General features: G+C 44.9%; 1 protein-coding gene across 1 annotated transcript; it reads right to left on the bottom strand.

The window, feature by feature from the left end:
* Nucleotides 1-19,485: 19,485 nt before the first annotated feature.
* Nucleotides 19,486-20,792, bottom strand: LOC141021606 (uncharacterized). Its single transcript, XM_073497451.1, has 2 exons — nucleotides 20,446-20,792; nucleotides 19,486-19,819 (listed from the first exon to the last, which is right to left on the bottom strand). Exons 1-2 carry the CDS (start codon nucleotides 20,790-20,792, stop codon nucleotides 19,486-19,488), a joined length of 681 nt encoding a protein of 226 aa, XP_073353552.1.
* Between the last annotated feature and the right edge of the window lie 956 nt (nucleotides 20,793-21,748).

The raw sequence follows: 21,748 nt of genomic DNA, 5'->3' as shown, positions 1-21,748 counted from the left end.
CGGGTGTTGTTTTAAGAGATCAGTATGGCAACTTTGTGTCAATTCAGTAAATTACCATTATATTCCAAATGCATCATCTGCCTGCTTGATGGAGTCGGTGGCAATGAAAGAAGGCCTATCTTTGGTAGCACCTGTAGGCTATCATCAAATTATTGTAGAATGGGATTGCTTACAAGTTGTTCAAGCTTTTACTCGAGGTAACACATGGTGGAACGAAGGATCACGTATTATTGCTGATTGTTTTGATCTAGTTCTGGAGATAGGAACTGTCGCATTTTCTCACTGTCCTCGGGAAGCCAATGGTGTCGCACATGAGATCGCTAGAAATAGCTATGAGAATCATCTATCTTGTATTTGGGTTGATTACCCCACTTCTTTCATTCATGTATCCCTTGTGAATGATGTAAGTTTGCTTAATCAATAAAGCATGTCGTGATGGAATCAGATAATGAATCTCTGTTTTTAGCAATACTAGTGGTTTTTTTCTTCTGTCTATTTGAATCAGAAAATGAATCAGATTCTAAAACCGCCATCCAACAAGAAAATATATGCAAGATCCCTACAATCCTACATGTACGCAAACATTATGGTTGGGCCAGTACATGAGTAGAAATACCTCATCAATACGTGAAGAAAATGATTCAGATTCAAAAACCACCATTCATTATGCAAGAAAATCTATGCTAGATCCTTTCAACTACCACGCCCATATGAAATTGATGCTCATGTACTTAACAAGAAAAACCCCAATGCCATGAAAAAACAGAGTACTTACAGGAAATATAAATCTGATAAAATCATATTAGTACCTCAGATAGCTCGTCGATGACGTCCTCGTCGAAGTCGCTGCCCTTCTTGGGATCCACAGCCATCTCGAACTCTATCTCCTCCACGTCGTTCCCCTCGTAGAACTCCTCCTCGATTTTGTCATAGAGCTCGTGCTTTAGCCTTGCCTTCTGCTCGTCCAGATCTTCATCGACCTTCTCCTGCACAGGCTCGCCGTCAGGTAGCTCGCCGGCTGGGATGACAACGGGAGGAGGCACAGCAGTTGCTGCACCGCCTCCGTCGCCGCTATGGCGGACTCAGCCACTGCAACCGCGGCGGCAGCCATGGCAGCAGACTGCTCTCCACCGATGGTTTCCTCCGGCTCGTCCGCCGCATCTTCACGGCCGCGCTTCATCGGCGGTCGACGAGGGGACGAGGGACGTGTTGGAAGGGAGGAGAGGAGTGGAGTGGTGAGGAAGGGAGGAGGGTTTGGGAGAGGATGAGGTGGTATGGCTGGAGTGGGAGAGGACGAGGGTTTTCTACCCGATTTGTGAAGAAAATGAACGCGGCTGCCTCTTGGAGTTACCGAGGGGTCGAGGGGGTGATTTGTCTCACCTACCAAGGCCTTCCACAGTGAGGACGTGTGGGGTTTTCCCCGCGCCGTGCACCTCGCGTGCGGTTTGCCCCGCACCGCCCTTCAAACTGCTGACACGTGGACACCAGCAGTGGTTACACATGATAGATATGGTAAATGAATTTCTCAAATCTGAGGGCACGTAATTTGTATCAAAATGCATCATCAGCTTATCGGTAACACCCTCGCGGTCACATACTAATGCCCTTGGTTCGAAACTCTGTCGTGCAGTTTAGTTCCCTCTTTTTTGCCTATGTGGTTTTTACATGTGGATCCCACATGTCATTCACACACACGGAGAACACGTACAAACAAGCTTGCCGGACATGATGTAAATGGACCCAAAAAATTTCTACTTCTTTGTATCATTCTTGTATGGATTTGTATGGATTTTCTAGTACGATTAAGTGCTTAAAATACTTCTCCGAGGTGATGCGACAAGCGCATGTTGTCGATCCACTGGGGTGGCCATGCCCACAACAAGGAAAATTTTGGTGTCATTCTTAACATGGCCAAAAATTCACCTCCTTCACCGGCGGCCGTTCGGGTAGGAGGTAAGGGTCCGTGTGGAAGGACGGTTTTTTCTCGACATGCTTCAAATGGACCTATATTCTTTCTACACCCTTGTACCAACATGAGAAGCATCCATGACTAGTTCCATTGATTTTCGATGTTTCTATTATTTTCTAGGGTTAACACGATGCTAAAACCCTAAAATATTTCCCACCAGCGCCACCCTTCCCTCTGATCACTCTGACTAGCATGTACTTAACTTAGCATCAAGGCCATGAAAACAGGAATCAGAACCGAATTAGATTTTGATCCCACACATACAAAACAGATAACACAAATCACAGATTGCAGGTACTATGATTATCTGAGTGAACTTCTAATGCATAACAACTTCTGGTATTCAAATACATCACATGAAATACTGAGACAACTAGAAATGCAAAACAGCTTCTGATGTTGAGATTGAGCAAGGGATTTTTATTGTGAGGTGTAGCATCTTCAGCAACCAATCCATGATTCCACCTGTAGCATATAAGTAACTCAAAAATTTAGATTGAATACAGTTGGTATTGGAAAAATGATAGTACGGTAATTTGAAGATGCCAAGGAAATCTGTCACAACAACTGTAGGAGGATACAAATTTGAATACAAAGTTCATAGAAGTCAATGTTGAATTAATAAGACCTTTGCAAGATGCAAAATCACTGCTGTGATGAGAGTAAACAGCATGTAGGGCATAGCACATGCAAGAAGCACTTACAGGAAGTGAAGCAAAAGGTTGTACAGCACGGCAACATGAGTAAGCCAACATCCCTACTAAAATTATTTCACTGCTTATGTCTAGTTTTTTTCTTGAATCATTAGGAAGCCCTAAATATTTTGATGCAAGATCACCGATAGGGCACTACTGAAATATTTCAATGTCTACGTCTCTCTACTGAAAGTGCGTTACTAAAACATTTCGGTGGCTACGTGTGTGTGTGTACTGAAACAGCACCACTGAAATATTTCAGTTGCTACATGCGTGTACTGAAACAGCACCACTGAAATATTTCAGTTGGTACGTGCGTGTACTGAAAGTGAACCACTGAAATATTTCAGTGGATACGTGCGTGTACTGAAAGTGCACTACCGAAATATTTCAGCTGCTACTTTCTTGTACTGAAACAGCACCCCGGAAATATTTCAGTGGCTACGCGCGTGTCCTGAAACTGATACACTGAAATATTTCAGGGGTTGCGTGCGTGTACCGAAACTGCAGTATTGAATTATTTCACGGGTTGCGTGCGTGTACTGAAGCTGCAGTACTGAAATTTTTCGGTGTCTACCCGTGTGTACTGAAATTGCATTGCACTACTAAAATATTTCAGTGTGTACCCGTGCGTACTGCAATTGCACTACTCAAATCTTTCAGTGTGAACCGATCAGTACTGAAATATTTCAATGCCTACAACTATCTACTAAACTTGCAGTATTGAAATATTTCAGTGTCAACCCAGAGTCTATCACTCTATAACTGTGTACTAAACTTGTCTGGAGGCACTTCTTGCAGCCTCAATGGTGCAAGTTCAATTTACACAGATTGCATCACGTAATTTAAACACAACTCTTGAGGTGACAGACAAAATTTCCTATCATGGATACCACTCCAGCACATCAAAACATAGCAATGATGGAGAATCAGAGTATAGATCTGAAGCCGAAAAATGACTAAGTGAGGAAGAACAAGTTTCATAGTTTCAAATTAGAATTTCAGATCTACCGCATGACAGGAAAAGGAAAATATTTAGACCTAAAAGTTGGTGCTTGAGCAGTTCATGAAGTTCCAGATCGGGTTTTTATACACAAAAGAGATGATCTAATGGCAAAAGAAGGATTATCATTACTACCGCATAAGAGTATATCACGTTTGGAGTCTATCCTATAGGCCTTAATGAAGAACAGGGGAAGAACACCATGAAGCTTCGAGGAGCCCGTGCGAACCCTAAACAGATCTATGGAGGAAAGGAAGAAGAACTCACCAAAAACTGTTGAACAGCGGAGAGGCGCCGCGATTTTCTGGTACGGGCAGGGTGATGCAGCGGCCAAGGTCGGGGCAGAGGTGAAGGTCGACGGCGACGGCAGCGCTCGAGTGTTGAGGCGACGTGAGGTGGAAGAAAGATGAAGAGGCAAGGGGAGAAAAGGAAAGGGACCCTCGGCCCTATTTATGAGACAAAGAGATAAGTGACAGGCGTGGGAATCGAGGAGCCCAAAAAAATGGATATGTCCCAGAGCTGTCGCCTCGATTTTCGGAGGCTCATTAATAAAAGTAAGGTATATATGGTTTTTTAATGAACAGGTGATGTCATGGCGATTTATTATAATCCTAGAAGATGACGTCATGCCGGTTTATTATAATCCTGGAAGATGACGTCACGGCAGATTACAAGGTGTACTCGAAGGTACTGAAGAAGAAGTTTTTCTAAAGTGTTGAAGATTGACATGAATAGGTTCAAATCAATCTGGGGCCTAATGTTGGGGATATAACTACTGAGTATAAACCGCCCAGGAGGGGCCGGGTTATACCTGTAATGAGTTATTCATATTGAATCCCATGAAGACAAGGAGTATGGCGCTTTAATACAAGAGATCTAAAAGCCCAGGGCCCAAAGGCGGATTAGGGCTCGTAGACATAAACCGCCATAAGGTGTGTAACTTGTGTTGTAAGATAGGAAAGAGTAGAAACCGAGCCGGGCACGTTTATGAGCCGGTCAGGATTCTGTAAACCGTCGGGCGTCAACCTGTGTATATAAAGGGATGACCCGGCGGCGGCTCAAGGACAAGAAATAACAACTCGAGAGCCAGGCAAAGCGTATTCGCTCCCTGGTCATCGAAACCATAGAAATCCCATCATAACTGGAGTAGGCTTTACCTTCACCGTAAGGGGCCGAACCAGTATAATTCCTTGCGTCCTTTGTCCGCTTTAACCCCTTTAAGTTCACTACGTTGCGATGGCTCCACGACTAAGTCCTCACACTAGGACATCTGTCGTGACAATCCCACGACAAGCGAGGAAATATTTAGCAGAGAAATAATAAATCATATCCTGGGGACTACGCACACAACCAAGATCAAGAGAATTAAACCATGTTTTAGCATCACCCTTTAATGAGAACGGGAATAACTTAAGGATAAAGTAATAGCGAGTTTTCTCATCATTAGTGAATAGGGTGGCTATATCATTTAATTTAGTAAGATGTGCCACAACAGTTTCTGATTCATAGCCATAGAAAGGATCAGAATCAACCAAAGTAATTAACTCAGGATCGACAGAGAAATCATAATCCTATCGGAAATAAAGATAGGTGAAGTAGCAAAAGCAGGGTCATATTTCATTCTAGCATTCAAAGACTTTTCTTTAAGCTTAGCTAATAATTTCTTAAGATCAGATCTATCATTGCAATCTAAGAAGTCTCTAGCAGTTTCTTCATCCATAACATAACCCTCAGGCACAACAGGCAATTCATATCTAGGGGGAGAATCTTCATCATCACTTTCATCAATATTATCAGTTTCAATAATTTTATTCTCTCTAACCCTAGCAAGTTGTTCATCAAAAAATTCACCTAATGGCACAGTATTATCAAGCATAGAAGTAGTTTCATCATAAGTATCATGCAAAGCAGAAGTGGCATCATCAATAACATGCGACATATTAGAATGAATAGCAGGAGTAGGTATCGCAAGTTTACTCAAAACAGAAGGTGAATCAAGTGCTGAGCTAGATGTCAGTTCCTTACCTCCCCTCGTAGTTGAGGGAAAAATCTTGGTTCTTTTATCTTTCAAGTTCTTCATAGTGATTAGCGGATATAAATCCCAAGTGACTCAAAGAATAGAGCTATGCTCCCCGGCAACGGCGCCAGAAAATAGTCTTGATAACCCACAAGTATAGGGGATCGCAACAGTTCTCGAGGGTAGAGTATTCTACCCAAATTTATTGATTCGACACAAGGGGAGCCAAAGAATATTCTCAAGTATTAGTAGCTGAGTTGTCAATTCAACCACACCTGGAAACTTAATATCTGTAGCAAAGTATTTAGTAGCAAAGTAATATGATAGTAGCGGTAATGGTGGCAAAAGTGATGGTAGAAGTTTTGTAGTGATTGTAACAGTGGCAACGGAAAAGTAACTAAGCAAAGATCAATATATGAAAAGCTCATAGGCAATGGATCTGTGATGGATAATTATGTCGGATGCGATTCCTCATGCAATAGTTATAACATAGGGTGACACGGAACTAGCTCCAGTTCATCAATATAATGTTGGCATGTATTCCGAATATAGTCATACGTGCTTATGGAAAAGAACTTGCATGACATCGTTTGTCCTACCCTCCCGTGGCAGCGGGGTCCTATTGGAAACTAAGGGATATTAAGGCCTCCTTTTAATAGAGTAGCGGACCAAAGCATTAACACTTAGTGAATACATGAACTCCTCAAACTACGGTCATCACCGGTAAGTATCCCGATTATTGTCACTTCGGGGTTAACGGATCATAACACATAATAGGTGACTATAGACTTGCAAGATAGGATCAAGAACTCACATATATTCATGAAAACATAATAGGTTCAGATCTGAAATCATGGCACTCGGGCCCTAGTGACAAGCATTAAGCATAGCAAAGTCATAGCAACATCGATCTCGGAACATAATGGATACTAGGGATCAAACCCTAACAAAACTAACTCGATTACATGATAAATCTCATCCAACCCATCACCATCCAGCAATCCTACGATGCAATTACTCATGCACGGCGGTGAGCATCTTTAAACCTCGCCTCGGCAACTTGCAATACCCGTCATGAAGCTTCAGAAGTATATCACCGCAGCGCAGGAAGGGACGTTCATTCCCGACAGAGAGAAGGACGAGCTGACTGAGGCCGTAGGGAATGCTGAGCACCCTGGACGAACACGAGGCACACCAGGCTCCGTTCCATGGAAGTTTGGGTTTCCCGACGCAGGCGGTTACAAAAGCCGGGAGAGAAAGAGGAAAGAGGAGCTGAGCGACATGTAGAAGCTCAATGCAAGACTACAAAAGCTAGAGGAAGCTGAGAGAAAGCGAGCTGCCGACCAACCATCTCAGCGGCACGAAGCTACCCCGCCATCTCAGCGGAGAAGCAGAGTGGCTTCCACAGAGCCTGTTCAGCCTGACTTCACGTCTCCTAGCTACCCCGTGGATACTATCACGGAGGCTCAACATTGCGAGCTTATGACGAAATGCCGGAACCTCACTTTCAAGGTGTCTGTCGACTCTGTTGCACCTCCTCAACCCAACGAAACTTTTCACTGTCGTCCGATTCCACATGGCTATGATGTTGTGATGGTGGATGAAGTAATGGAGGGATTTGAGGAGCTCAAGCTTGACCACTCTACAGGTGAAGGGGAGAATCGGCTGGTTCATGCTCTGAGGAGTACATGTCTATGGCAGAAGGAGTACATCAAGCTTCCAAACTGGACGCCTCTGCCTCCTGCTCCTCCTCCGGCGAGTCAGGGCAATCCGCCTCCTCCTCCTCCTCCTCCTCCTCCTTCGGCGAGTGATCAGGGCACTCCGCCTCCTTCTCCGGCTCCTCCGACACGTGAGGGCACTCCGCCTCCTCCTTCGCCTACTCCGGCGTCGGAGCAGTCTGCCTCCTCCTCAGCCTCGTCGGCAATGGCGGAAGACAAACGCCGTCGCTCCGGCTCCTTTGGCGTGTCACATTTCTCCGCCTCGTCAGCAACAACGGAAGAGAGACGCCGCCGCTCTGGCGGCTAGCAGTACAAGCAGAGGCGGGAGCCAATTCAGATACGGTCTATCTCTCAAGCCTCTGGAAAAGTTACCATATGAGAGGACCGAGCAGGAAAACGAGGACATATGTCGTGCCCAACTAAGGGACCATTTTGCAAAGAAAACTCCACCTCCGAAGGAGAAGGTAGATCCGGTGAAAGTGAAGCGCACTATCAATGCCCTGAAGCGACCACCACCGCCTCCGCCGGATTCCAACTATGACCGCATAATTACTAAGACACATGCTAAAGCGCAGCAGTCGGGAAGTACTACCAGTGTTGCAAGAGTGAAAAAACGAAGAAGTGGGAAAACAATTCCCCAGCTCGGCGAACAGGAGAAGCAATCGTGCCCCCCACTCAAGGTGTCTAGCGATATCGCTAATCATCCGATGCTACTGCCCAGTACCACTCTTGATGGTTACCCGGCCGATGATGTATAGTTTGAAACGGCTGAGGTATTAGACGTATTTAGATACGAGCATGGGAAGCCTCTCGTCAAACCTGATCATCCTCATCTAACAACGATGATGCAAAAATTGCATGACTGGTACATGGAAACCTACAGGAAGTCTGGGAAAGACATTTGTTAGTCGGAATTAAAAAAGAGCATGACTTCCCTGGAGTCGACCTGCTGCCTGTTGAATTTGTGGAGTTATTTAAATTATACTATCAAAAGGCCCTCGGCAAACAACTCATGACTTGCTACTGTCTGTAAGTATTACTTCTATAATTAAGTCTCTAGCTCAGCTTGTTCATTGCATGTATATATAATTATCCTCACTATATTATGCAGATTGAAGATGGTCGAATGCAAAAAAATAGGAATCTTCGACGTTGGGTTCATTAGCCCAAATACCGTAAATGAATGGTCGGTACGAAAGGCGGCCGAAGATACCGAGAACAACTTACTACAAATGTTCCTTACACATCAAAACAAAAGGGGAATACTCTTTCCTTAAAACTTCAAGTGAGTGTTACTATCTTCTGCATATTCGGTTCCGCTTACTCATGGTTAAGTAATGTAATTGATGAGTTATGCGTGCGCAACTTCCACTATATTCTGCTATCCATTAACCTTGACGAGGCATTAGTAATTGTCTTAGACTCGCTCCGTAAAGATCCCAAGTATTATGCAGACATGACTGCAATGCTCCAGAAGTAAGTTCAATCAATACCTGGACCATATCGGCAACTTTCGTTCATTCCTGATATCAAGTAATCATTTACTTTGCCTGCCAGGGTTTGGAAAACGTTCACCGCTAAGGTTCCGGGTCTGAAGAAGGAGCTGCGATTTACACACCCCAAAGTAAGTAGTACTAGCTAGTTTCACGCATCTCTCATTGATTCTAGTTTCATCAATACAATTATCATGCTTGCTTATCAGTTTGATTGAACTCTATTCTCGTAAAGTGCTTGTTGCAGGCACCCAACACTCATTTATGTGGATACTATGTATGCAAGTTCATTCGCTACTATACCTCTGAATGGGCCTCCTCTGAGAAATAATTTGAAGTACGTAAACAATATTCACAATTTTATTTTATATATTACCATCAATTGTGTTTAGTTTCATTCATATATATGTATTGACCCCTTCTTTAAATTAGATCTGGCAGATGCGGGATGAACTCCTACCACATGATCACATACGAGCAATTCAAGAGGAATTGGCGGGATTCTTTCTTGACCACGTCATACCTGAACAAGGAGAATACCATGTGAAATTGAAATTGTTGTAAGGGATGTTATATATTGTACATATGTAGCAGCGTCGGATAGATATACGAAAACTTGTTGTTCGACCAAGCACGAAGAAAGAGATGTCACTTCTCTCTATATATGTTCATGACGATCTTGTGTAATTAATGGTTTCCTTTATTTGCTTACTAGCTAGTGTCGAGTTCTCTCTATATGTGTAGTAGCTAGAGTCAACCAAGCATGGAAAAAGAGAGGTCACTTCTCTCTATTAGCTCGCTAACACAATATGAAACCCCTAAATTAACCCTCCAAAACCCCAAACCCCCCCCCCCTTCCAAAAAAACAAAAACCCCAGCGACTGCGAGCTGCTGACGCGTGGCCGCCTTTTGGTCCCGGTTGGTGTTACCAACCGGGACTAAAGGTGGAGCCTTTAGTCCCGGTTGGTGACACCAACCGGGACTAAAGGTCCTCCCTCCCCCGCCCCAGGCAGCGCCACATGGAGGGCCTTTGGTCTCGGTTCGTAAGCAAACCGGGACTAAAGGTTTTGGGTATTAGTCCCGACCCTTTAGTCCCGGTTCCAGAACCGGGACAAATGGCCCTCTGGAACCGGGACAAATGGCCCTTTTTCTACTAGTGACTTCTCATAGGTGATACTTTTAGATAGACATAATCTCCTACTTCGAAAATTAATTCTCTTCTTTGATTATCTGCATAGCTCTTCTGACGAGTTTGTGCCACTCTCAAGTTCTCTCTAATCAACCTGACTTGTTCCTCGGCATTCCTGAGCACATCTGGTCCAAAGACTTAACTTTCACCCGTTTGATTCCAGAACAACGGTGTTCTACACTTACGCCCATACAATGCTTCAAACGGTGCCATCTTTAGACTATTCTGGTGACTGTTGTTGTAATAGAACTCCGCATACGGTAAACTTTTATCCCAACTAGTACCATACTACAATGCACAAGCTCTCAACATATCTTCAAGAATCTGATTGAGCCTTTATGTCTGTCCATCAGTCTGAGGATGATATGTTGTACTGAAATTCAACTTCGTTCCCAAAGATTTATGCACTTTCTGCCAAAAGATGGATGTGAACTATGTACCTCTATCAGACACAATCTTCTTAGGAACTCCATGCTAACATACTATTCTTTCCATGTATAGCTCTGCCAATCTTGCCCCGCTATAAGTAGTCTTGACAGGCAAAAAGTGAGCGACTTTAGTGAGACGATCTACTATTACCCATATAGAATCATAACCTTGCTGAGTATGTGGTAATCCCACTATAAAGTCCATTCCGACTTCTTCCCGTTTCCGCTCAGGAATCTTCATTGGTTGCAACAAAATAGCGGGTCTCTGATGCTCAGTCTTTACCCTCTAACAAGTGTCACATATAGCTACATACTCAGCCACATCTCTTTTCAATCCATACCAGCAGTACTTCCCCTTAAGATTTAGATACATCTTAGTACTTCCAGGATGAATAGAATAGGCTGACTCATGTGATTCACGCAAAATTGTATCATGAATGGCTTTCACCTCAGGCACACATATCCTTTTTCCAAACCATAAGGTTCCATTCTCATCTATTCTGAAGCCAGGTGATTTACCAATCACCACATTCTCAGCTATCTCCTTTAGCTTTTCATCTTCTAGCTGACCCTTACGTATTTCTTGCTCCAACGTAGGAATCACTTTTATCTCCATAGCACTAGCAACAATACCAAGGTTCAGATGTTGCAACTCCGCATACAACTCTTCTGCCTCTGGTCTCAACTTACGATTGTTGTCATATTTCTTCCTACTGAGAGCATCGGCTACAACATTCGCCTTACCTAGATGATAATGTACCTCCGGTTCATAATCCTTGATTAACTCTAGCCAGCGACGTTGTCTTAAATTCAGACCTGTCTGAGTGAATATATACTTCAAGCTCTTATGATCGGTGTAGATATCACTCTTGTGACCAATCAGGTAGTGTCTCTAGATCTTCAATGCATGTACCACAACTGCTAACTCCAGATCATGAGTAGGATAATTTAACTCATGCTTCCTCAACTGTCTCGATGCATGCGTCGGTGGTGGTGACCTCATGTCCGCTCGCACCGTGTTTGATGAAACACCAACGAGGGTCAAAAGTTTCGAACTGCATCGGCATCGCTCGGAGTAGCAGCGAGTACACGCTGGAGTGCTGGAGTGATGCGTGGCCATCTCCAACTCACGAGCGTTGTCATGGAATTGTCACGGCAGATGTCCTCGTGAAAGGACTTAGTCCTGGAGCCATCGCAACTAGGAAGCTTGAAGGGGTTAAAGCGGGACAAAGGACACGAGGGTTATACCGGTTCGGCCCCTTACGGTGAAGGTAAAAGCCTACTCCAGTTAAGGTGGAATTACTAGTGTTTCGATGACCAGGGAGCGAATCTGCTATGCCTGGCTACCGATTTGATGTTCCCTCCCTTGAACCGCCGCTGGGTCATCCCTTTATATACAGAGGTTAACACCCAGCGGCTCTTAGAGTCCCGGCCGGCTCATAAACAGTGTCCGGCTCGGTCTCTTAACTATTCTTGCCTTACAATACAAGTCATGCCATTACGGCGGTTTATCACTGCGGGCCTTAAGTCGCCTATGGGCTTTAGGCCCTTTACTGAACTGCCATCTTCAAGCTTGATATTGGGCTTCATATGATGAATCGCCATGACGTAACCCGGCCCCTCCTGGGCGGGTTACGCCAGTAGTTATATCCCCAACATTAGGCCCCGGATTGATTTGAACTGGTTCATGTCAATCTTCAATACTTTAAGAAAAAACCTTCTGGCTTCTGTCTGTGCAAAAGTTATAACCCGCCGTGACGTCATCTTCTAGATTTTTGGTGACCCGGCATGACGTCATCTGCCATTAATGCATGTTTTGCCCAATGTATCTCAACGAATCCTTATCTTAATAACCGTCCCGAAAATCGAGGCGTCTCTATCGTTGGATAATCATGTTTTCGGCCTCCTCGTTTTTCGCGCCCACTTACCAGTCTTCCCTTATAAATAAGCACGACCAGGTCTTTTCTCATTCTCCCCCTTTCTATCGTCTTCCTCCTCTCGACGCCTCAGAGCCCGAACTCCACCGCTGCCGTCGACCTTCGCATCTGCACCAGCCAAGGCCGCTGCATCAACCTGTTTTGACCAGAAAACTGCGACGCACCTCCGCTGTTCAGCAGCTCCAGTAAGTATTCCTCTTCTCGAATGTCAGATCTGCATTAGGGTTTCCGCGTTCTTCCGTGTTCTTCGTAGTTCATAACGGTTTCTTAGTAGTTCTTCCACCGCGGTCTCCTTTGATCCAAAAGTAGTATAGAACTCATGCGGTAGTTGTTTTGCATCCATTTTCAATACTAGCAGACCCCTTTTGCTTGTAAAAAGACCTCATTAGAGCTCACGAACTCATCTGTACCAGTTTTTAGGTCTAGAATATTTTCTTTTCTGAACGACCGTTTGATCCAAAATAACAGCTGCAACCTGTGAAACCTGTTTGTACGATACTTAGGCAAAACTGTATCCGTTATCCATGGCGGCTCTTATCGCCGGCTTAGAGAAGCAATGCTCAATGAATAATCCCGATCACTCATAGTGGATTCAAATAACTTAATTGCTTATGATGCCCATGGGCCCAGCTTGGAACTTGGCGGAATCTCAATCCAACGACGGAGAGACTGTCTCTTCCCTTATGCCGAGCCGCCAAGTCACCCTAAAGATTGGAACCAGACATGGTTCTACTGTCAAGACACTTCTCCGGCTAATGAGAACCCTCTGCCCGGCTTTCGCGCCCTGCGCCTGGAGTCAACTCACCCCTTACCAGACAAATTATCTCTGGCTGAACGTCAAACACTTGCCCCCACCATAAACAAGATAAAGCTCTTTTGGGGAACGGCCTAAACGGCATTGACTTGGTCCGGGTTTGGATTGCCTGGCGGGTGATTCCTTTGAGCCGCCGCCCCGGCTTGATGTGCGATTACACGGGCCAGAAGACTAATCCTCTACGGCACAGCCCCGACGACTTACCTGAGGATGTTATTGATGATATGACCAAGTCTCTTCTGAACGAGAGCCGGTCAGATTGCGGGAAAGCGGGCTTAAGCCCTTTCTGCAAGGCTAACCCAGCTCTAGCGGTAAACCATTAACTTGAGCATCTTACTTTTCACTTTGACAATTTCGTCTTTACTCAAAAACTCTTGCTATATTTTACAGGCTGATGATAAATTCTGGAACGTCAAGTATGACCATGAGGCTGCAAACAAAGCCAGAAAAACTAAGAAAGCCGCTAGGAAAGCCGTTGCCCGTAAGAAGGGGAACAAACCTAGCGCCTCGGATATGCTTCATCTGGACGATACCTCCGAGTCAGAGGTAGCTCTTGACTCTTTAGGCTCCTTTTTTAACCATCTTATTGACACTGATTATCAGCAGAGGACACAGGAGCGAGTCATGCAGTAATTGAAGAGGTAACTGTAATTTCCTTCGACCCCGAGCCTTTGCCGAGACAGAAAGTCCGAAGGGTAACCCGGAAAGTAAGATTTTCACATCCTTTAGCTTATCAAGATCCTCAATTTCTTTTGAAGCGGCAGATTCACGAGAGTCGGAGGCAGACCCGGACCAGTAAAGATGCAGACCTCTCCTCCGGCTTACCCGATGTAACAAGGAAACGCCGGACTGAGGTTATCTCCGATTTATATTCTTTGTACCCTTTCGCGGGTTTCACTCGTCAACCACACAATTCTTCTGACTCAAACTACCAGGGAACTTCACCTTCCTCCGGCGAATCAATGCAGTCCAGCATGCCGGCTTTCAAAACCGCTCCAGGGTAATGATAATCTGTTTATCTTGTGCTTATCTTACTCATGTTTTTGTACTAACCCTTTAATCTTCAGTGTACAAGTAAAGCCCGACAAGAGGGCGAAGAGAAGTAAGCCGGCCGAAGAGCCGATCTTAGCTGAACCGGAACTCAGAACGGCTGCTCCTGATGCTTCCGCTCATGAGCCACCGGCCGCACCAGCCCATGAAGCTCCAACTCCCGCCACTGATCCGTCTGTCGAACAAGTTATGGAAGGTTCTGAGAACGCGGAGATCCCTAGCCCGGCCAAGGTGGATGATCCGGACGTTGAAATCACCCGGACTGACTTTGTTGAGCCGGGGAGACCTACCGTGCTGGCTAAGTGCTCCGCCAAGGAAGAACTTTTGGAAGACCACAAAGCCAAGCTGGACATCACTGATTATGCTCATCTGAGTATTGGAGACATTGTCTCTGGTTATGTAAACCAAGTGCACAACAGCCGGGATCTGGAAATTGATATGGTGAAACAAATATACCAAAAATCTGAGGTATAACTCTCGGTGCTTATTCCTTAGTTATCCTTACTATGCCAGCCCCCAAGTCTATTACTTATGATGAAATATGTTGTAGACTTAACACCAGCTTAGTAATCATTGCAAGAAAACCGGCTTATCCGGTTGCGCCCAAGGGCCGGTTTAGACAGCATATTTGAACCGGTCCTCACCGTGTTTTAACCAAGTACTTGAACAGCAATATGCATTAGCCCCCAAGTGCCAAGTATCTTTGCTTGCAAAGTGCTTGGGACTTAATGTTGCATTATGATAACCCTAACTGTAACCCGGAATTTATACAGGCCGCCATCAATCAATTTGAATCGGAGATCTCTGAACTGAAGACTCGCCTGAAAACTCAAGAGAGTGAGACCCAAAAGGCCACTTCCAAGTTTGAATTTAGTGTATCCGAACAAGAAAAACTAAAAAAGAAGTTTGAAGCCGAGAGAAAAGCCTGGGCTGATGAAAAGGTCGTTTTGCTCCACCGGGCTAAACAAGCGGAGGCCACTCTTGCAGAAACAACCGCCGAGTTATCCAGCTTAAAACGCCATGTATCTCAGATGGCCTCAGCAATCTTTGGTAAGTTACTCTGTAAGTGTTAGCTAGCTTAAATATTTTTCAACAAGCATCTCAATTGTCATCAGCTCACCTGACCTTGTAATGCAGGCCCCAGGAGTTCCAATCTCAACCAAAGCATGCTGACAAAGCTTAAGGCCGTTTATACCCTGGTGGAACAACTCTACACCGGGTCACAACGTGCCTTAGCCGTCGTGGCTCTGTCAAATGAAGTTCCCACTCGTCTGGCGGATGTGCTAAGGCGGCTTGCCCCCAGTGATCATAATATTAACGGCTAGATTCGAATACGATCATACGCCGGATCAGCCCCCAAGCGATCATGTGAGGTCACAATGAAAATAACAATGACACATTTACCTTTCGGGGGAAAAGGACAGAGGTCCTGCCTTATTATTTATCATAATATATACATGGTTACAGAAATATGTACATTATGAGAGCCGGTGGCTCAAGTGTAATAAGGCCGAAGATGAACGATATTCCACGGCCGGCGGGTCTCCTCCTCCGACTTACATGAATCTTTGTGTTCTCGAACATCGATGAGGTAGTATGATCCGTTGTGCAAGTTCTTGCTGACCACAAAGGACCCTTCCCAAGGTGGGGATAACTTGTGTGCATCTGTTTGATCCTGGATGAGCCGGAGCACCAAGTCACCTTCCTGAAAGGTTCTGGACTTAACCCGGCGGCTATGATAGCGGCGCAGGTCTTGTTGGTAAATCGCCGAGCGAGCTGCCGCTACGTCACGCTGTTCGTCCAACAAGTCAAGAGCATCCTGATGCGCTTGTTCATTGTCCGCCTCAACATAAGCCGCCACACGAGGCGAGTCATGACGGATGTCGCTAGGGAGAACCGCCTCGGCTCCGTAAACCATGAAGAAAGGCGTGTAACCCGTAGACCTATTAGGAGTAGTATTGATGCTCCATATCACAGAGGGTAATTCCTCCACCCAACAACCCAGCGTCCGCTGCAGAGGGACCAAAAGCCGGGGCTTGATGCCTTTCAAGATTTCCTAATTGGCTCTCTCAGCTTGGCCATTGGATTGGGGGTGAGCCACCGATGAAACATCAAGCCGAATATGCTCCCGTTGACAAAATTCTTCCATGGCTCCTTTAGACAGATTGGTACCATTGTCAGTTATAATGCTGTGTGGAAAATCAAAGCGAAATATCACCTTTTTCATGAACTGAACCGCCGTGGCTGCATCACACTTACTAACTGGCTCTGCCTCAACCCACTTTGTGAACTTGTCAACCGCCACCAAGAGGTGGGTCTTCTTATCCTTGGACCTTTTGAAAGGCCCAACCATATCAAGCCCCCAGACTGCAAACGGCCAAGTGATTGGAATCATCCTTAACTCTTGAGCCGGCACGTGAGCACGTCTTGAGAACTTCTGACAACCGTCACATTTACTGACTAAGTCCTCTGCATCAGCATGAGCCGTCAGCCAATAAAAACCATGACGAAAAGCTTTGGCCACAAGGGATTTTGAGCCGGCATGATGGCCACAATCCCCCTCATGAATCTCACGTAAAATTTCTTGACCTTCCTTAGGGGAAACACAACGCTGAAAAGCCCCAGTGACACTGCGATGATGCAACTCGCCATTGGCAATTATCATTGACTTAGACCGCTGGATTATTTGTCTGGCCAAAGTTTCATCCTCAGGCAATTCTCCCCGGGTCATGTAAGCCAAGTATGGCACTGTCCATGCTGGGATGACGTGAAGAGCCGCCACCAACTGTGCTTCTGGGTCAGGAACAGCCAAGTCTTCCTCTGTAGGTAACTTGACAGAAGGGTTATGCAGAATATCCAAGAAAGTATTAGGCGGCACCGGCTTTCGCTGAGAGCCCAGCCGGCTTAAGGCATCAGCCGCCTTGTTCTTTCTGCGGTCAATGTGCTCCACTTGGTAACCCTGAAAATGCCCGGCAATGGCATCAACTTCACGGCGATAAGCCGCCATGAGGGGGTCCTTAGAATCTCACTTGCCTGATACTTGTTGAGCCACCAAATCTGAGTCACCAAGGCACCTTACCCGGCTTAAGCTCATCTCCTTAGCCATCCGAAGACCATGGAGCAAGGCCTCGTACTCAGCTGCATTGTTAGTACAGGGAAACATCAACTATAACACATATCGAAATTTGTCACCTCGAGGGGAAGCTAACACCACTCCAGCCCCCGAGCCCTCCAATTGCCTGGACCCGTCGAAGTGAATAGTCCAGTATGTGTTATCCGGTGTCTCTTCAGGCATCTGCAGCTCTGTCCAAGCGTTGATGAAATCTACCAATGCTTGAGATTTGATAGCAGTACGTGGCACATACTTTAGACCATGAGGCCCAAGTTCAATGGCCCACTTCGCGACTCTTCCTATGGCTTCTCTGTTTTGGATGATATCTCCTAAAGGAGCAGAACTAATCACAGTGATAGGGTGGCCCTGGAAATATTGCTTAAGCTTCCGGCTTGCCATGAATACCCCATAAACAAGCTTCTGCCAATGTGGATACCGTTGCTTGGACTCAATAAGTACTTCGCTGACGTAGTAAACCGGCCGCTGAACCGGATGCTCCTTACCCGCCTCCTTGCGCTCCACCACGATGGCCACACTGACGGCTCGTGTGTTAGCGGCTATATAAAATAATAAGGGCTCCTTATCGACAGGAGCAGCAAGAACTGGCGGTTCAGCTAACTGTCTTTTCAAATCCTCAAAGGCGGCATTGGCAGCATCACTCCAGACAAAGTCATCTGTTTTCTTCATCATCTGATACAGCGGTATAGCCTTTTCGCCCAACCGGCTTATAAACCGACTTAAAGCAGCGATCCGACCCGCCAGACGCTGGACGTCATTTATACATGCCGGCTTAGCCAGAGAGGTGATTGCCTTGATCTTCTCTGGGTTAGCTTCAGTGCCTCTATGAGAAACCAGAAAACCCAAGAGCTTGCCTGCAGGAACACCAAAAACACACTTGGCCGGGTTAAGCATCATCTTGTAGACCCGGAGATTACCAAAGGTCTCCCTCAGATCGTCTATCAAGGTCTCCTTCTCTCTGGATTTTACCACAATATCATCCACATAGGCATGAACGTTGCGCCCAATCTGATTATGAAGACAATTCTGTACGCACGGACGGTCGCACTATCTTCAACCGGGCGGGGTGGAAGAAGTTCCTTCATGGCAAGAATCTTCCTGTAGGTCAGGGCATCCTACTCACTCTTGCGAATACCCGTCGCCGTGACTTGAGGATGATGATCACCATCAACCTCATTTAGAACTGGCTGGGCCATGTTTCGATGTGAAATGAACTTGGTATGTTAGCTCTTGTTTCCGAGTACTTGTTGTGTATTACCGTACCTATGTTTATATATATAGGTTCAGTAAATGGGCCATGTATCGATGTGAAATGAACTTGTTATGTTTGGGGCTTGTTTTGTTGTTGCCCCAGCGGTTATTTGTGACTTCCTTGAACTTGAATCTGTCTTGAAATGTTGTTGGATGCTTGGTGTTGTTGCTTTATAGTATAAAGCTGGGGGCGTTGGGGGACCTTTTTCGTAGGTTCGGTTAATGGAGTTTAGCTCTAATTGTACTTCTTGTTTTCTTTTCCATACAATTCTGAACCCAAACTACACATGGCACAACCTTCTGTGATTAGTTCCTTTGATAACTAGTACTCCCTCTGTAAACTAATATAAGAGCGTTTAGATTACTAAAATAGTGATCTAAACGCTCTTATATTAGTTTACGAAGGGAGTATTGAAGAGAAGCCACAGATTTCCATTCACAATTTACTTGAATTTTTGTTTTGATGGATAAACAAAATAGGAAGCTAGCAAACTTATTTAACGAGATAAGCAAACTATGTACTTGATTACATAAGCAAACTTGTTCAACCCTGACAAACAGGACATAAACAAACTGGTTCAACTCTGACACACATGACATAAACAAGCTGGTTTAACCCAAGAAAAGCAAACTACAAATTTCAAACAACAAGATAAAGGACAAGCACAAGCGCAAGCAACACGAAGGTAGATTTTGATGTCTCCACATCCCGCATAGTGGCAGTGGTAGTAGGGGTCCTCTTCCTCCTCTTTTGAAATTTCTAGACCTCTTTTGATGTTGTCGATTATCTTTCATGACTTGTAGGTGGCGTACGCATCTATTGCTGCGTACTCGATGAGGTAATCTGGCAGTGGGCTGACCCCCCACAGTTTATGGTCTGCCTGCTTGTCGATCTTGTTCTTCATCTTGCTGTAGAATGGGTGGATGACGCTGGCTGCAACATCAGCCAAGGAGTCATACGGTTTTCCGTTGTATGGAACTCTCCAGTTGCGCTGAATGTCGATGTGCTTGTTGGGGTTTATCTCCAAACCAGACATCTTCAGCTTGTCCCTGTCATTTTTAATGCTGAAACCGGCAACGGTGAACAACTTCTCCTCCTGTAGGAACTCTTTGAGGCGCTTTGGCCTGCTAGGGGAGAGACAAGTGATGAATACATGGAATACCAGTGTTTATTTTTCAAGATTTAATCATCTGTTTTTTACGGTTTACAAGTGAATATTACATGGAGTAGATGCTTATACAATATAAGTCATGGATGAATGTAGTTCAGAAACTAGTAAACAAAGTTATGAAATTAAAATCAAGTACACCATGTTATTTTTCTTTTTGGAATATATAGTTGAGTCAGTGATCTATTTGCTTTCTTAGTGCCAGTTTAGTTTTATTTTGTTGAATAAAATAACATATATCTCTGCTTCACCAAGTTCTTAAGTTTTTTTGGTGGTGAAAATAACACCATACCAAGTTCAGAAACTACTTCACTACATCAAGTTCAGAAACTACACTAATGAATCTAGATGAGAAACTACACCGGTACATCAAGCTCACAAATTAATCTTGTGCAACAATTTCAGATACTATTCAAGTGCATCAGGTTCAAAATATATTCTAGTGCATCTACTTTGAGGAACTGCACTAGTGCATCCATTTTCACAAACTACACTAGTACATCTAGTATGAAACTAGTCTAATGAAATTTCGAGGGAACAGTATTCATGAATGGAAGAGGGTGAATGAGTAGGATTTTTCACCACTTTGTGGCCGCAACGATGTGGTACACGAGGCAGAGACCCTCCACGCTGAACTGCAGAACTGCTGCCATCTGCGAAGGTTCATCATCTTTGGTAAACTCCACATCAACACCGATGATGTGGGGATACGAGCCGCATGCGCTCCTCCTGATCCTAAAGATCATCTCGTCGGCCTTGTCTGGTTCGCTGGTGCAGACGACCTCCATCGTCTCCTTGCCGTGGAGCTCAACCCCTTTGAGGGTTACGGTGTACTCGCGCTTTTGACCGGGAACGTGAACGACGTCGAGGTTGCCGCTCTGGTCGGACCTCTGGCCACAATGACGCTTGGCAGACGCTTCCTCCGCCATTGCCCTCCTCCTGCGACTGTGGGCTTCGAAGAGAGATGTTTGTGGGTTGTTTGTAGAAGAGATGGAAGCGGCAATGGAGGTTCTTAGAATGAGGCAGTGATGTAGTCGATTTGGGGCTTTTTCACGCCTGGGATGGGGACATGGGGGAGGTGGTTCGTGTAGGACGTGGGGGTAGTGGTGGTGGGGTGCAGTTGCAATCCGTCGTGGCAACCGCGCTCTGTGCACTGCTGGGTGCGCGTGCGTCTGAGTTTAGTCCCACCACGGGCATGCATCCTTGCCCATATCAGTGGGTTTGTAGTCGTATGCGGGCCGTGGTGTGCGAAATATCATGTTAGGTAGGTGGGCTTTTTTTTTCTATAATTTTTTTCCCTATGTGACATGTTGACTTATACTAAAATAACACTTCCTTTTTTTAGTACACGTGCCTTATGTGAAAAGTTTAAGTTTGATTACAATTAAAAACATTTAAAACCTTGCCACATTGGCTTTCTTGGACATGTGTGAAAAGTTTAAGTTTGAAAACAATTGAAAAACATGTAAAACCTTGCATCATTGAATTTTAACTTTAAACTAAATTTGAAATATTGTAGTTAATTTGTAGATCATCTCCAAATCAAACCAAATTTGTTTTACATTGTCACATACATGTGACAAACATTGTTATTTATAGATCATGTGTGCAAAAACTAAGGTGATTTAGATCTGGTCGAAAAAAGTTGATTTTTTTCACCACCTCCAAATCACCTCAAATTTGTTCTACATGCTCAAATAGATCAGCCAAACATGTCTATGAAAGAAATTTGGAAAAAAATGTATCCTACAATGCCCGCTTAAGGTGTAGACCGTTGTTTTGATCAGTCAGTCTACATGGGAAAAATAAATTCAAAAATTATAAAACATTGAAGACCTAGCTATGTTTGTGCAACATATCAAGTGTGCAAAATTAGAGATGATTT

The sequence above is a fragment of the Aegilops tauschii genome, chromosome 4 (assembly GCF_002575655.3).
Source record: "Aegilops tauschii subsp. strangulata cultivar AL8/78 chromosome 4, Aet v6.0, whole genome shotgun sequence".
NCBI classification, from domain to species: Eukaryota; Viridiplantae; Streptophyta; class Magnoliopsida; order Poales; family Poaceae; genus Aegilops; species Aegilops tauschii.
This window is presented reverse-complemented; position numbering and strand designations above follow the sequence as displayed.